Here is a 16,307-nt window from a genome sequence, read left to right as displayed (position 1 = left end):
TCCTGTGTCCCTCTCTCCCTCCCCCTGTTCCTGTGTCCCTCTCTCCCTCCCCCTGTTCCTGTGTCCCTCTCTCCCTCCCCCTGTTCCTGTGTCCCTCTCTCCCTCCCCCTGTTCCTGTCTCCCTCTCCCTCCCCCTGTTCCTGTGTCCCTCTCTCCCTCCCCCTGTTCCTGAGTCCCTCTCTCCCTCCCCCTGTTCCTGAGTCCCTCTCTCCCTCTCCCTCCCCCTGTTCCTGAGTCCCTCTCTCCCTCCCCCTGTTCCTGAGTCCCTCTCTCCCTCCCCCTGTTCCTGAGTCCCTCTCTCCCTCTCCCTCCCCCTGTTCCTGAGTCCCTCTCTCCCTCCCCCTGTTCCTGAGTCCCTCTCTCCCTCTCCCTCCCCCTGTTCCTGAGTCCCTCTCTCCCTCTCCCTCCCCCTGTTCCTGTGTCCCTCTCTTCCTCCCCCTGTTCCTGTGTCCCTCTCTTCCTCCCCCTGTTCCTATGTCCCTCTCTCCCTCTCTCCCTCCCCCTGTTCCTGTGTCCCTCTCTCCCTCCCCCTGTTCCTGAGTCCCTCTCTCCCTCCCCCTGTTCCTGAGTCCCTCTCTCCCTCCCCCTGTTCCTGAGTCCCTCTCCCTCCCCCCTGTTCCTGTGTCCCTCTCTCCCTCCCCCCTGTTCCTGTGTCCCTCTCTCCCTCCCCCTGTTCCTGTGTCCCTCTCTCCCTCTCTCCCTCCCCCCTGTTCCTGAGTCCCTCTCCACCTCTCCCCCTCCCCCTGTTCCTGTGTCTGTCTTTAGATATGTCTCAAATGGAACCCTATTCCCTACATAGGCCAATACGGTTATGGTCAAAATTAGTGCACTATATAGGGAATAGGGTTCCCTTTGGAACATAGCGTTACTGTAACAGCCACCCACCATCCCAGCCTACAGGTGGGCGATATACGGCTGAGTAAATGCAGCTCACTGTGAAAAAAATAAATAAAAGACTTCAGGCTACACTTGAACGTCTACAACCAGATAGAATGTACGTAGAAATTACAATAAATCTGTTCGGCACGGCATTGTATCCTGATGTGGCCCTCGAGCCGAAATGATTGATGACCCCTGTCCTACATACCATCAGCCCTCTACTGTTACTACTGTAATCAGCCCTGTCCTACATACCATCAGCCCTCTACTGTTACTACTATTCAGCCCGTATACCATCAGCCCTCTACTGTTACTACTGTAATCAGCCCTGTCCTACATACCATCAGCCCTCTACTGTTACTACTGTACGCCCTGACCTACTACCATCAGCCCTCTGTCTTCAGCCCTGTCCTACATACCATCAGCCCTCTACTGTTACTACTGTAATCAGCCCTGACCTACATACCATCAGCCCTCTACTGTTACTACTGTAATCAGCCCTGACCTACATACCATCAGCCCTCTACTGTTACTACTGTAATCAGCCCTGTCCTACATACCATCAGCCCTCTACTGTTACTACTGTAATCAGCCCTGACCTACATACCATCAGCCCTCTACTGTTACTACTGTAATCAGCCCTGTCCTACATACCATCAGCCCTCTACTGTTACTACTGTAATCAGCCCTGTCCTACATACCATCAGCCCAAATGTATGGGTGACCCCCTTTGTATTGGGCAAGAGAGTGCTATAGTGTGAGTGTGAGTGTGTGTGTGTGTGAGTGTGTATAAGCGAGAGAGTGTGTGAGACAGTCTGTGTGTTTGTGTGTGTGTGTGTGTGTGTGTGCATGTGTGTGTGTGTGTGTGTGTGTGTTAGAGAGAGAGAGTGTGTATATATGTATTTGAGAGGAGTGAGGGAGACAGTGTGCATATGATTAATACAAGTTTAACCTGGCTAACTTGATAATTCTATAACAGAATAGATAAATACATTGTTTTGAAACTCTGCAATAAAACCATTGACATGTGATGTTCTGATGATGAACTACCACCTGGCCTTCTGGTTATCATGTTGTTTGACGTGTACACAATAAAATCATCTTAAGGCACGGCTGTCCTGTCCTATTTCTACAGGGTGTGTGTGTGTGTGTGTGTGTGTGTGTGTGTGTGTGTCTGTGTCTGTGTGTGTGTCTGTGTGTGTGTGTGTGTGTTCCATGGTAGTAGGATCTCGTTTTGTGTGTGAGTGAGCTCCCAGATTTGCCTCCGCTGGGTTGGGTTGAATCACGAGGCGAGTGTGTGTGTGTGTGTGTGTGTGTGTGTGTGTGTTTGGGGCTCAGGGAGGAAAGGCCTAGTCATGGGGCAGTGTGTGTGTGTGTGTGTGTGTGTGTGTCTGTGTGTGTATGTGTGTATGTGTGTGTGTGTGTGTGTGTGTGTGTGTGTGTGTGTGTGTGTGTGTGTGTGTGTGTGTGTGTGTGTGTGTGTGTGAGTGCAGTAGACTATATGAGAGAGAAGAGGCCAATGGGCCGCCCCTAGGGGGTGATCAGTTGGACTGAGACAGAGGAACAGCATGCACTATAACAGGTAGGAGACAGCAACAGGTAGGAAACAGCAACAGGTAGGAAACAGCAACAGGTAGGAAACAGCAACAGGAAGGAGACAGCAACAGGTAGGAAACAGCAACAGGAAGGAGACAGCAACAGGAAGGAGACAGCAACAGGTTACTTCATTAATTTATTGATTTATTATCATTGATTTAGTATTATTTATATATTTGTTTGTATATTTGTTTCTAATTTATATTTAATCACAGGTAGAATACAGCAACAGGTTTAATAAGGAATTATCATTTAATTACTATTATATATTCATATTTATTTATTGGTCTATATATATTGGTTATTTATTGCTTCATTATCTGGTATTACATGGGAGAACAACAAGTCACTGGTTTTATTTATAGCAGGCTACAAATATTGTGGATTGAGTGGATTGAGTTTATGGGTGAAGTGCTTTGGAGATGCTCCTTTGTCAGAGCACTGGACCTTATCTTCATTCTGTGAAACATTATTGAGAGAACGTTAACTGGGAATCTTATAAGCGGTGGGATAAACAGTTGCACAACAAAAGCTCACATCCGACTTGCCGTTCTTAGTCGGTGGGGAGAGATGTGTCTGTCGCACCACCACCCACAGAATCAAGAAAGAGCTATCACTCTGTCAGTCCTTTCTGTTATCTTGTTGCTTTTTTTACGTGATCAAGGAGAGATTTTATGCGATTGGGTTTTCGGTGCCTGTGCAAACAGGGTCCTTGCAAATCCTAGAACACTTTTGATATTTGTTTTAGAAAGTAGAACTTGTTTGTTTTCTTTGGCTTGATAAGTTATTCGGAGGGAAAGGGAATTATTGGGAATCATGAAGGGAATTATAACAAAGAGAATAGTTAATTTCAGAGATAACAGAGATTTTGCTGCAGCTGGCAGCAACATTAGAAAACATCTCCAATCCTTTGTGTGATCTGATGAGTGTGGAGTCTAGGCTGAGCTGGGCTTGTGTCTCTGAAATTAACCATTCTCTTTGTTGAGTGTGGAGTCTAGGCTGAGCTGGGTTGGGCTTGGCACTCAAAAATGGACCAGCCTTTGTTTCAACTCTCTAACTGTCTGTATCCCTCTGCGCTCTTCTCTGTCTCTCTCACTTTCTCTCTCTCTCTCTGCTCTTCTCTCTCTAAGGGGCTTTATTGGAATTGAAAACATATGTTTACATTGCCAAAACAAGTCAAATATACAGTCACAAATTAACAGTTAACATTACACACACAAATGAATAAAGACTACCTTTTTTTTTCCTTCTCAAAATGAATAAAGACTCTCTACTTTCTCTCCACTCCATCTCCAGTATGTGTTGGCTGGGTCTCCTGGTGGTGGTGGTGACCTTGACCCCCCGGACCCTGGCACAGTTTCCCAGAGAATGTGTCACCCCAGAGGGGCTACGGAGTGGCCAGTGCTGCCCCTCTCCCACTGGAGCCCTGGATGACCAGTGTGGTTCTGCCACAGGGAGGGGTCAGTGTGTGTCTATAGCTGCCGACAGCCATCGCCACGGCCCCCAGTACCCACATGATGGCCGGGACGACCGGGAGCGCTGGCCGTTAAGGTTCTTTAACCGGACGTGCCGGTGTAACGGGAACTTCGCGGGGTATAACTGTGGCCGGTGCCGACACGGACTCACCGGACCTAACTGTGATCAGAGGATATCCGTAGGTAAGAGAAAGGCAGCTTTATTTATCCTGCACCTATTGGATTTACTCTCTTTCCTGCTTCTTTTCAAATATATGCATCCATGTATTTCTTTATCAGGGACCATCTACAGTTTCTAACATACAGTATTTGATGCATCCCTCTCTTTCCCTCCTTTTCTCCCTTCTCCCTCTCTTCTCCCTCCCTCCCTCCCTCCCTCCCTCCCTCCCTCCCTCCCAGTCAGGAGGAATGTGATGCAGATGAGTTCAGCAGAGAAGCAGGCGTTTGTGAACTCTCTGGACCAGGCCAAGAGGACCGTCCACCCTGACCTGGTCATCTGCACACGACGGTAACCAGTCTGACGGTGCTGTGATCCTGTCTCAATGATCGGAGATTGATTGCTTCGGCCCGAGTTAGTCTGCTTGGGTTGGAACCAAATAACTGATACTTCATTACCACTCATCTATTTAAATCTAATCTTATTCGTCACATGCTTCGTAAAACATCAGTTGTAGTTGAAGTGCTTCCTTACGGGCCCTTCCCAACAATTCAGAGAGAAAGAAGATCGAGAAATAATAGAATAAGTAATAAAACAAATCTACACAATTGTCTGGAGGCTAGAGGTTAGAGAATTTGGAGTTTAGAGATTAGAGATTTGGAGCCTAGAGGTTAGAGAATTGGAGTTTGGAGGATTGGAGGATTGGAGGCTAGAGTTTAGAGAATTGGAGACTAGAGGTTAGAGAATTGGAGTTTGGAGGATTGGAGGATTGGAGGCTAGAGTTTAGAGAATTGGAGACTAGAGGTTAGAGAATTGGAGTTTGGAGGATTGGAGGATTGGAGGCTAGAGTTTAGAGAATTGGAGACTAGAGGTTAGAGAATTGGAGTTTGGAGGATTGGAGGATTGGAGGCTAGAGTTTAGAGAATTGGAGACTAGAGGTTAGAGAATTGGAGTTTGGAGGATTGGAGGATTGGAGGCTAGAGTTTAGAGAATTGGAGTTTGGAGGATTGGAGGCTAGAGTTTAGAGAATTGGAGTTTGGAGGATTGGAGGATTGGAGGCTAGAGGTTAGAGAATTGGAGTTTGGAGGATTGGAGGATTGGAGGCTAGAGTTTAGAGAATTGGAGTTTGGAGGATTGGAGGATTGGAGGCTAGAGGTTAGAGAATTGGAGTTTGGAGGATTGGAGGATTGGAGGCTAGAGTTTAGAGAATTGGAGACTAGAGGTTAGAGAATTGGAGTTTGGAGGATTGGAGGATTGGAGGCTAGAGTTTAGAGAATTGGAGACTAGAGGTTAGAGAATTGGAGTTTGGAGGATTGGAGGATTGGAGGCTAGAGTTTAGAGAATTGGAGACTAGAGGTTAGAGAATTGGAGTTTGGAGGATTGGAGGATTGGAGGCTAGAGTTTAGAGAATTGGAGACTAGAGGTTAGAGAATTGGAGTTTGGAGGATTGGAGGATTGGAGGCTAGAGTTTAGAGAATTGGAGTTTGGAGGATTGGAGGATTGGAGGCTAGAGTTTAGAGAATTGGAGTTTGGAGGATTGGAGGATTGGAGGCTAGAGGTTAGAGAATTGGAGTTTGGAGGATTGGAGGATTGGAGGCTAGAGTTTAGAGAATTGGAGTTTGGAGGATTGGAGGATTGGAGGCTAGAGTTTAGAGAATTGGAGTTTGGAGGATTGGAGGATTGAGGCTAGAGATTAGAGATTTGGAGTTTGGAGGATTGGAGGATTGGAGGCTAGAGATTAGAGATTTGGAGGCTAGAGGTTAGAGAATTGGAGGCTAGAGTTCAGAGAATTGGATTGGAGCTTGGTTGTGCATTAAACTCCGCTGTGCCACATTATCATTGAGAAAACCTCATCTCTCTCCAGTTACCAGGAGGTGTATGGTCCGGATGGTAACACCCCTCAGTTTGAGAACATCACCATCTATAACTACTTTGTGTGGACACACTACTACTCTGTCAGCAAAACCTACATGGGGGCGGGGCAGGCTGGCTTTGGGGGTGTGGACTTTTCTCATGAGGGACCGGGATTTGTCACCTGGCACAGGTTCCACCTGCTGCAGCTGGAGAGAGATATGCAGGTGAGTGAGAAAGGAGGTATGGAGGGCATGTGTGTGAGAGAGGGGGTATGGAGTGCATGTGTGTGTGTGTGTGTGTGTGTGTGTGTGTGTGTGTGTGAAGAGAGAGAGAGAGAGAGAGAGAGAGAGAGAGAGAGAGAGAGAGAGAGAGAGAGAGAGAGAGAGAGAGAGAGAGAGAGAGAGAGAGAGAGAGAGGAGAGAGAAAGTGTGTATGTGTGTGTTTGTGTGTGTATTCAAGTATCCAGCCAAGCAGGGGTTATAAACTGTAAAATTGATCCTTACCATAGATGTCTTCTCTATCCATCTCTCCATCTCTCCATCCCTCTCCATCTCTCCATCCTCTCCATCCCTCTCCATCTCTCCATCCCTCCATCTCTCCATCCTCTCCATCCTCTCCATCCTCTCCATCCCTCTCCATCTCTCCATCCTCTCCATCCTCTCCATCTCTCCATCTCTCCATCCTCTCCATCTCTCCATCTCTCCATCCTCTCCATCCTCTCCATCCTCTCCATCCTCTCCATCCTCTCCATCCCTCTCCATCTCTCCATCCTCTCCATCTCTCCATCTCTCCATCCTCTCCATCTCTCCATCTCTCCATCCTCTCCATCTCTCCATCCTCTCCAGGACATGTTAGGTGACGCCACCTTTGCCCTCCCCTACTGGAACTTTGCCATTGGCGGCAGTGAGTGTGACGTGTGTACTGACGACCTCCTGGGAGCCAGGTCTGCCTTCGATATGAACAGCCTCAGCCCCAACTCTGTCTTCTCCCAGTGGAGGGTGATCTGTGAGAGTGTAGAGGACTACGACACTCTGGGAACCATCTGTAACAGTGAGCATGATATGTCCTAACACCTTGTAAACACTACGACACTCTGGGAACCATCTGTAACAGTGAGCATGATATGTCCTAACACCTTGTAGACACTACGACACTCTGGGAACCATCTGTAACAGTGAGCATGATATGTCCTAACACCTTGTAGACACTACGACACTCTGGGAACCATCTGTAACAGTGAGCATGATATGTCCTAACACCTTGTAGACACTACGACACTCTGGGAACCATCTGTAACAGTGAGCATGATATGTCCTAACACCTTGTAGACACTACAACACTCTGGGAACCATCTGTAACAGTGAGCATGATATGTCCTAACACCTTGTAAACACTACAACACTCTGGGAACCATCTGTAACAGTGAGCATGATATGTCCTAACACCTTGTAGACACTACAACACTCTGGGAACCATCTGTAACAGTGAGCATGATATGTCCTAACACCTTGTAGACACTACGACACTCTGGGAACCATCTGTAACAGTGAGCATGATATGTCCTAACACCTTGTAAACACTACAACACTCTGGGAACCATCTGTAACAGTGAGCATGATATGTCCTAACACCTTGTAGACACTACAACACTCTGGGAACCATCTGTAACAGTGAGCATGATATGTCCTAACACCTTGTAGACACTACAACACTCTGGGAACCATCTGTAACAGTGAGCATGATATGTCCTAACACCTTGTAAACACTACAACACTCTGGGAACCATCTGTAACAGTGAGCATGATATGTCCTAACACCTTGTAGACACTACGACACTCTGGGAACCATCTGTAACAGTGAGCATGATATGTCCTAACACCTTGTAAACACTACGACACTCTGGGAACCATCTGTAACAGTGAGCATGATATGTCCTAACACCTTGTAAACACTACAACACTCTGGGAACCATCTGTAACAGTGATGACAACCAGAGTATTATTACTAACCCTGTGCTATGGAGACCGAGCATGCTTTTTTAGTCCAGTACTAGGGTTGATCTGGGGCAGAGAAACTGACAGTTACTAACCCAAGACTGATCTGGGGCAGGGAAAGTGACAGTAACTAACCCAAGACTGATCTGGGGCAGGGAAAGTGACAGTAACTAACCCAAGACTGATCTGGGGCAGGGAAAGTGACAGTAACTAACCCAAGACTGATGTGGGGTCAGAGAAACTGACAGTTACTAACCCAAGACTGATCTGGGGCAGAGAAACTGACAGTAACTAACCCAAGACTGATCTGGGGCAGGGAAAGTGACATTAACTAACCCAAGACTGATCTGGGGCAGGGAAAGTGACAGTAACTAACCCAAGACTGATCTGGCGCAGGGAAAGTGACAGTAACTAACCCAAGACTGATGTGGGGCAGAGAAACTGACAGTTACTAACCCAAGACTGATCTGGGGCAGGGAAAGTGACAGTAACTAACCCAAGACTGATCTGGGGCAGGGAAAGTGACAGTAACTAACCCAAGACTGATCTGGGGCAGGGAAAGTGACAGTAACTAACCCAAGACTGATCTGGGGCAGGGAAAGTGACAGTAACTAACCCAAGACTGATCTGGGGCAGGGAAAGTGACAGTAACTAACCCAAGACTGATCTGGTGCAGGGGAAGTGACAGTAACTAACCCAAGACTGATCTGGGGCAGAGAAACTGACAGTAACTAACCCAAGACTGATCTGGGGCAGGGAAAGTGACATTAACTAACCCAAGACTGATCTGGGGCAGGGAAAGTGACAGTAACTAACCCAAGACTGATGTGGGGCAGAGAAACTGACAGTTACTAACCCAAGACTGATCTGGGGCAGGGAAAGTGACAGTAACTAACCCAAGACTGATCTGGGGCAGGGAAAGTGACAGTAACTAACCCAAGACTGATCTGGGGCAGGGAAAGTGACAGTAACTAACCCAAGACTGATCTGGGGCAGGGAAAGTGACATTAACTAACCCAAGACTGATCTGGCGCAGGGAAAGTGACAGTAACTAACCCAAGACTGATCTGGGGCAGAGAAACTGACAGTTACTAACCCAAGACTGATCTGGGGCAGGGAAAGTGACAGTAACTAACCCAAGACTGATCTGGGGCAGGGAAAGTGACAGTAACTAACCCAAGACTGATCTGGGGCAGGGAAAGTGACAGTAACTAACCCAAGACTGATCTGGGGCAGGGAAAGTGACAGTAACTAACCCAAGACTGATCTGGGGCAGGGAAAGTGACAGTAACTAACCCAAGACTGATCTGGGGCAGGGAAAGTGACAGTAACTAACCCAAGACTGATCTGGGGCAGGGAAAGTGACAGTAACTAACCCAAGACTGATCTGGGGCAGGGAAAGTGACAGTAACACTAACCCAAGACTGATCTGGGGCAGGGAAAGTGACAGTAACTAACCCAAGACTGTGCCACTCTGGATAGTGGGAACCATCTGTAACAGTGATTTTGGTTGGACCTGAGAATTAGTACTGGCTAGTGATTTCTCTGGGCTTTGGAAGGAATTATAACTAACACACAATGAACAAAAGGGTCCTGAAGGTCTGAAGTAAGGAATCAGTATTATAATATGCTTTCACATGACTCCAGATTAGGAGATTAGTCTGGTTGGTATGCATAATCTGGGCCAGATTACAACACTCACTTCCTCCTACTTTTGTCTCAGTAAATGTCCTACAATTTCCTAGGGATTCAAAATTGCATCAATTGGGAGAATTGAGTCAGAATTGTGACCTGACAGAACATGAGAGGAGTGAGGGTGTGTGACCTGACAGAACATGAGAGGAGTGAGGGTGTGTGACCTGACAGAACATGAGAGGAGTGAGGGTGTGTGACCTGACAGAACATATGAGAGGAGTGAGGGTGTGTGACCTGACAGAACATGAGAGGAGTGAGGGTGTGTGACCTGACAGAACATATGAGAGGAGTGAGGGTGTGTGACCTGACAGAACATGAGAGGAGTGAGGGTGTGTGACCTGACAGAACATGGTTTACTTATTATGGTGTGATTTCCTAATATGGGCATTATTAGGCTTAGGAGGAAGAAGTCTGCCAGTCTATTGGTTCTCTTTGATCAAGAGGAATTACACTCAAATAGACAGAACACAGCTATGCAGTAGCTCCTCGTGTGTGTGTGTGTGTGTTTGAGAGAGAGAGAGAGAGAGAGAGAGAGAGAGAGAGAGAGAGAGAGACAGAGAGATTTTCCTGACCTGTGACCACATGACCTAACCAGGGGGAAAACTCTGAAACGATTCCTCCATTCCTTGCCTCCCTCTCAAAGCTCATTGGAGGAAAGGATCCAATCAAGGTCCTTCCCCTTCGAGCCCGTCCTCCAGTGAGCTTTGAGAGGGAGGTGAGGACTGATGAAGGAGAGGGTTTAACAGCTAGCTAAAGCTACGTTTTCAGACAGAGCCAAGGAGTTTGGCTTTGCCCAAGGAAAAACACCCTATTCCATTTATAGTGCACTACTTTAGACCAGAACCCCTTTATAGTGCACTACTTTAGACCAGAGCCCCTTTATAGTGCACTACTTTAGACCAGAGCCCCTTTATAGTGCACTACTTTTGACCAGAACCCCTTTATAGTGCACTACTTTAGACCAGAGCCCCTTTATAGTGCACTACTTTAGACCAGAGCCCCTTTATAGTGCACTACTTTTGACCAGAACCCCTTTATAGTGCACTACTTTAGACCAGAACCCCTTTATAGTGCACTACTTTAGACCAGAGCCCCTTTATAGTGCACTACTTTTGACCAGAACCCCTTTATAGTGCACTACTTTAGACCAGAGCCCCTTTATAGTGCACTACTTTAGACCAGAGCCCCTTTATAGTGCACTACTTTAGACCAGAGCCCCTTTATAGTGCACTACTTTAGACCAGAGCCCCTTTATAGTGCACTACTTTAGACCAGAGCCCCTTTATAGTGCACTACTTTAGACCAGAGCCCCTTTATAGTGCACTACTTTAGACCAGAGCCCCTTTATAGTGCACTACTTTAGACCAGAGCCCCTTTATAGTGCACTACTTTAGACCAGAGCCCCTTTATAGTGCACTACTTTTGTCAACACTATGTAGGGAATAGGGTGCCATTTGAGATGCATCCATAGTAAATGTGGACGTTGACCAGTTGATCTGTGATCCCTAAGTTTAGAGACCAATACTTTTTGACATGTGAACCCTCTGTGCCCTATAGATTCAGAGACGTGTGACCCCTAAACCCTAACCTATGACCCCTATAGATTCAGATACCTGTGACCCCTAAACCCTAACCTATGACCCCTATAGATTCAGATACCTGTGACCCCTAAACCCTAACCTATGACCCCTATAGATTCAGATACCTGTGACCCCTAAACCCTAACCTATGACCCCTATAGATTCAGATACCTGTGACCCCTAAACCCTAACCTATGAGCCTATAGATTCAGATACCTGTGACCCCTAAACCCTAACCTATGACCCCTATAGATTCAGATACCTGTGACCCCTAAACCCTAACCTATTACCCCTATAGATTCAGAGACGTGTGACCCCTAAACCCTAATCTATGACCCCTATAGATTCAGATACCTGTGACCCCTAAACCCTAACCTATGACCCCTATAGATTCAGAGACGTGTGACCCCTAAACCCTAACCTATGACCCCTATAGATTCAGAGACGTGTGACCCCTAAACCCTAACCTATGACCCCTATAGATTCAGAGACCTCTGACCCCTAAACCCTAACCTATGACCCCTATAGATTCAGATACCTCTGACCCCTAACCCCTAACCTATGACCCTATAGATTCAGATACCTGTGACCCCTAAACCCTAACCTATGACCCTATAGATTCAGATACCTCTGACCCCTAACCCCTAACCTATGACCCTATAGATTCAGAGACCTGTGACCCCTAACCTATGACCCTATAGATTCAGAGACCTGTGACCCCTAACCCCTAACCTATGACCCTATAGATTCAGAGACCTGTGACCCCTAACCCCTAACCTATGACCCTATAGATTCAGAGACCAGTCCCATCAGGAGGAACCCAGCAGGTAACGTGGCACGTCCCATGGTACAGAGGCTGCCTGAACCCCAGGATGTAGTGGACTGTCTGGACCTCAAAACCTTCGATACCCCCCCTTACTATTCCACCTCTTCAGAGAGCTTCAGGAACACCGTAGAGGGTGAGGATATAATAGATCCCATTTAGCAGACACTTTTATCCAAAGCGACTTACAGTTATGCGTGCATACATTTTTCTCTCCTCCTCCTCTCCTCTCCTCCCTCTCTCTCCTCCCCTTCTCCTCCCTCCCTCTCTCCTCCCCCTCTCTCTCCTCCTCCTCTCCTCTCCTCCCTCTCTCCTCCCCCTCTCTCTCCTCCTCCTCTCCTCCCTCTCTTTCCTCCCCTTCTCCTCTCCTCTCCTCCCCTTCTCCTCCCTCCCTCTCTCTCCTCCCCCTCTCTCTCCTCCTCTCCTCTCCTCCCTCTCTTTCCTCCTCCTCTCCTGCCTCTCTCTCCTCCCCTTCACCTCCCCCTCTCTCTCCTCCTCCCTCCTCCCCTTCTCCTCCCCATCTCTCTCCTCCTCCTCTCCTCCCCCCGCTCTCTCTCCGCTCCTCCCCTCTCCCTCCCTCTCCCCCTCTCTCTCCCCCTCTCTCTCCTCTCCTATCTCCTCCGCTCCTCCCCCTCTCTCTCCGCTCCTCCCCCTCTCTCTCCTCTCCTCTCCTCTCCTCCCTCCAGGCTACAGTGCCCCTCAGGGTGGCTATGACCCGGTGGTACGCAGCCTCCATAACTTGGCTCACCTGTTCCTCAACGGGACAGGAGGGCAGACACACCTGTCCCCCAACGACCCTATCTTTGTCCTGCTCCACACCTTCACTGATGCCATCTTTGATGAGTGGCTGAGCCGACACGCCCCAGGTACAATATGTCACACCTGCAACCAATCACAGAACACAAACAATTAATTCAAACAGACCAATGGGAAAGCATCTGCAGACACACAGCTGTCAGCTCTAACCTAACGTTCATGTGGTCCCCCAGGTGAGGCAGTGTACCCGGAGGAGAACGCTCCTATAGGTCACAACAGACAGTTCAACATGGTTCCCTTCTGGCCACCCGTCACCAACGCTGAGATGTTCCTCACAGCCCCCGAGAACCTGGGATACACCTACGAGGTCACATGGCCCAGTGAGTCACACACACACAGAGAACCTGGGATACACCTACGAGGTCACACGGCCCAGTGAGTCACACACACACACAGAGAACCTGGGATACACCTACGAGGTCACATGGCCCAGTGAGTCACACACACACACAGAACCTGGGATACACCTACGAGGTCACATGGCCCAGTGAGTCACACACACACACAGAACCTGGGATACACCTACGAGGTCACATGGCCCAGTGAGTCACACACACACACAGAGAACCTGGGATACACCTACGAGGTCACATGGCCCAGTGAGTCACACACACACACAGAGAACCTGGGATACACCTACGAGGTCACACGGCCCAGTGAGTCACACACACACAGAGAACCTGGGATACACCTACGAGGTCACATGGCCCAGTGAGTCACACACACACACAGAACCTGGGATACACCTACGAGGTCACATGGCCCAGTGAGTCACACACACACACAGAACCTGGGATACACCTACGAGGTCACATGGCCCAGTGAGTCACACACACACACAGAGAACCTGGGATACACCTACGAGGTCACACGGCCCAGTGAGTCATCCACAGATACTGTATGACCTTTGAACTCTACGGTTATCTTCCAAATAGCACCCTATTCCCTACATAGTGCACTACTTTTAACCAGAGTCCAGGGAATAGTGGCCTTTTGGGACGTAACTGTAGTCTGACAGTTAACTGTAATACTGATAACTCTAGTGCAGGGCTAGAGCAAAAGCCTACACTCCCAGCTGAGAGGAGGGTCAGGCTATCCACCCTGTGTGGGTCTACATAATGTAGATAACTGTTAATTGTGTTATTATTTATGGGGGTAGATCAGCTTTAATATTGCAGATAGATTGTGGGTTCCATCAATATAATTGTATGCATCATTTCCAATCCCCTATATATATATATATATATATATATATATGTTTTTATTTTATTTTATTTATCAAACTGGTGCTTTGCTCTCTTACCCCGCAGCTCGCCCCTACACCCTGTCCGAGATCATCACCATAGCGATCGTCGCCGTGGTGCTGGTGGCGGCGGTGGTGTCCGGCGTCATCGCGTGTGCCATGCGTGCCCGCTCGGCTGAGGGACTAGAGCCGTTGCTAGGGGAGACCTTCCGTCGCTACTCTGAGGATGACAGACGGAAGGACAAGAAGAGCCAGTCTGTAGTGTAGATACCAAGGGTACGTCTCAAACGGCACCCTGTCCCCTTTACAGTGCACTACTTTTGACCAGAACCCTATTGGTGCCATTCCCTATATAGTGCACTACTTTACCCTACGGTCCCTGGTCAAAAGTAGTGCACTATATTGAGGATAGGGTGCTATTTGAGATGCAGCCTAGACCAAGCCCTACCAGTGCCTAAACCATAACCCTATCTATAGTTTTTATTCCTTCTTCTAATAAAGTTGTACTGATTTTGAAAACCTGTGGCTGAGTGTTTTCATAATATTCAATAGCCTTTGGCCCGTATCCACAAAGCGTCTCACCAGAGTATAAGACTCGGAGAGTTTTGTGGATACGGGCCCTGGATTAGTAACCTGATCAGGCACCTTTTATCCCCATACTGTAGTTAGTGGTTCCTTCATAACAGTGTCCGGGGCGCCCTCATGTGGAGAATATACTGTACTGCGCTTCGCGGCGCCACTCGTCTACATCCAAGGCACTCCGTTAACATGCTTTGTGTGACGGTAACGCATGGGGGCTATGGAAAATGTTTTTCAAATGAAAATAGGCCGCCTACTAATAAAAAAAACGAATACATTCCAATTGCCAGTGCCGATGTAGACCGCAGCGAGTAGGCCTAAAATCACTTGCGCATTTAGTTTAGAAAAACGCCAATTCTCCTCCTTTAACAACCCCATTCATGGACTAAAAACATTCCCGTCTTAATATAACCCGTCTTTTCCGATGTATCTGTTTGTGTTCTTGATAGGCTACTATGTAACATCGCTATTTAGACCTACATCTAGGCAACAATGGATCTACTGTGACAGCACAAGCTGCGTTTATGTTTTTAGTGTTATTCTGCATTGTTACAGTTTACACATTCTACAACTCAGTAGAAAACCAAAAAAAAAACGCATCCTTGTTACTAACATGTGTTCGCAAGTTACTCGTGTTTTGTCGTTGTTTAGCTCGGTCTAACAAACATTTCAAACTCATGGTTATTTCCTGGTTCTGATCAGCCGTTTGCTTGGCCATGCTTGGCCCATAGAGAGTAATAGAGGCCTCTAGTGGCCAAAAGGCCATTATAGCATAGGCAGCGCCATTGAGGGCTTCCACAATTTTAACGTAATCAACTGGGTGGGACTTCCAACGTCATTGGCTGATCCCTCCTGGTGACCCTGTTGGAGTCATGTCTAACCGGGTCATAAGGAGGGATCAGCCAATCATGAATAAGGAAATTGACTACTTTGAAATAGAGATAGCCTCAATGGCGTTGCCCATGCTGTCGCAGAGGCTATAGAGGCACAGATACAAAGATGAGTCCTCTATCTATCTCTATGGTTCGGCCAAAGAGCGTCCACCGCCACAGGTGCGCACTGTTATTGATTGGCGCGATGTCATTGGGGAAGTCGAGTTTTGCCTAATATTCAATTATGTTTATTATTAATATGATTATTATTGTGTATATTGATTTGATATGAAAGGTATACAAACGTACTAGAATGTATGCAGATTGTGTAATATGGAGTAACATGACACCTTGTTTAAGCGCAATGGTGTCAGGCGGGGTAACTCGCCTCTAAAGGCAAGTCAGTCACGTGTTCACCCCCAGCTGAACACTCACCCCTCCAGCTTTGTGCTTCGTTCCCACGGTTAGAGGGCTGGCTGGCGGAATGACGTAACTTGAATTCCTATGGTTGGCACTGGCAGTCTGGAATTTCTAATATAGAAACGTATCACCTCCTCTTCCGCATTTAATGTGTGTATGCATTATCTTTATGTTCGATGATAAACTTTCAAAAGTATGTTAACGCCAGATGACGTCGAGAGGGAATCGAATGGTAAGGTTATGGCTCTTGTCTGTTGTTGCAGACAGGTCTCTGGCGGGTTATTAAGCACGGCTCGCAGAAGAAGCACACATTTGCGTAATAGC

At 47.7% G+C, this 16,307-nt stretch overlaps 1 protein-coding gene and 1 long non-coding RNA gene across 3 annotated transcripts; one reads left to right on the top strand and one right to left on the bottom strand.

Annotated features, from left to right (window-relative positions):
* Positions 1–1,022: 1,022 nt before the first annotated feature.
* LOC123488332 lies at positions 1,023–1,709 on the bottom strand. Its single transcript, XR_006660026.1, has 2 exons — positions 1,385–1,709; positions 1,023–1,126 (listed from the first exon to the last, which is right to left on the bottom strand). It is a non-coding gene; the product is annotated as an uncharacterized LOC123488332 (long non-coding RNA).
* Positions 1,710–2,377: 668 nt separating this feature from the next.
* On the top strand, positions 2,378–14,631 carry LOC121559059 (5,6-dihydroxyindole-2-carboxylic acid oxidase). Of its 2 annotated transcripts, none has more exons than XM_041872336.1 (9): positions 2,378–2,461; positions 3,772–4,133; positions 4,350–4,458; positions 5,972–6,185; positions 6,807–7,011; positions 12,022–12,189; positions 12,740–12,919; positions 13,043–13,189; positions 14,180–14,631. In XM_041872336.1, the coding sequence occupies exons 1-9, from the start codon at positions 2,448–2,450 to the stop codon at positions 14,377–14,379; spliced, it is 1,599 nt and encodes a 532-aa protein (XP_041728270.1). In that variant the 5' UTR covers positions 2,378–2,447; the 3' UTR covers positions 14,380–14,631. The 2 variants fall into 2 exon arrangements, with proteins under 2 accessions (XP_041728270.1, XP_041728271.1); XM_041872337.1 differs by lacking the exon at positions 2,378–2,461 and adding an exon at positions 2,507–2,597.
* The last annotated feature ends 1,676 nt before the right edge of the window (positions 14,632–16,307 follow it).

Source organism: Coregonus clupeaformis, unplaced genomic scaffold (genome assembly GCF_020615455.1).
Source record: "Coregonus clupeaformis isolate EN_2021a unplaced genomic scaffold, ASM2061545v1 scaf2188, whole genome shotgun sequence".
Taxonomy (NCBI): Eukaryota; Metazoa; Chordata; class Actinopteri; order Salmoniformes; family Salmonidae; genus Coregonus; species Coregonus clupeaformis.
Note: the sequence above shows the minus strand (reverse complement) of the source record. Positions and strands in the feature narration are given on the sequence as shown.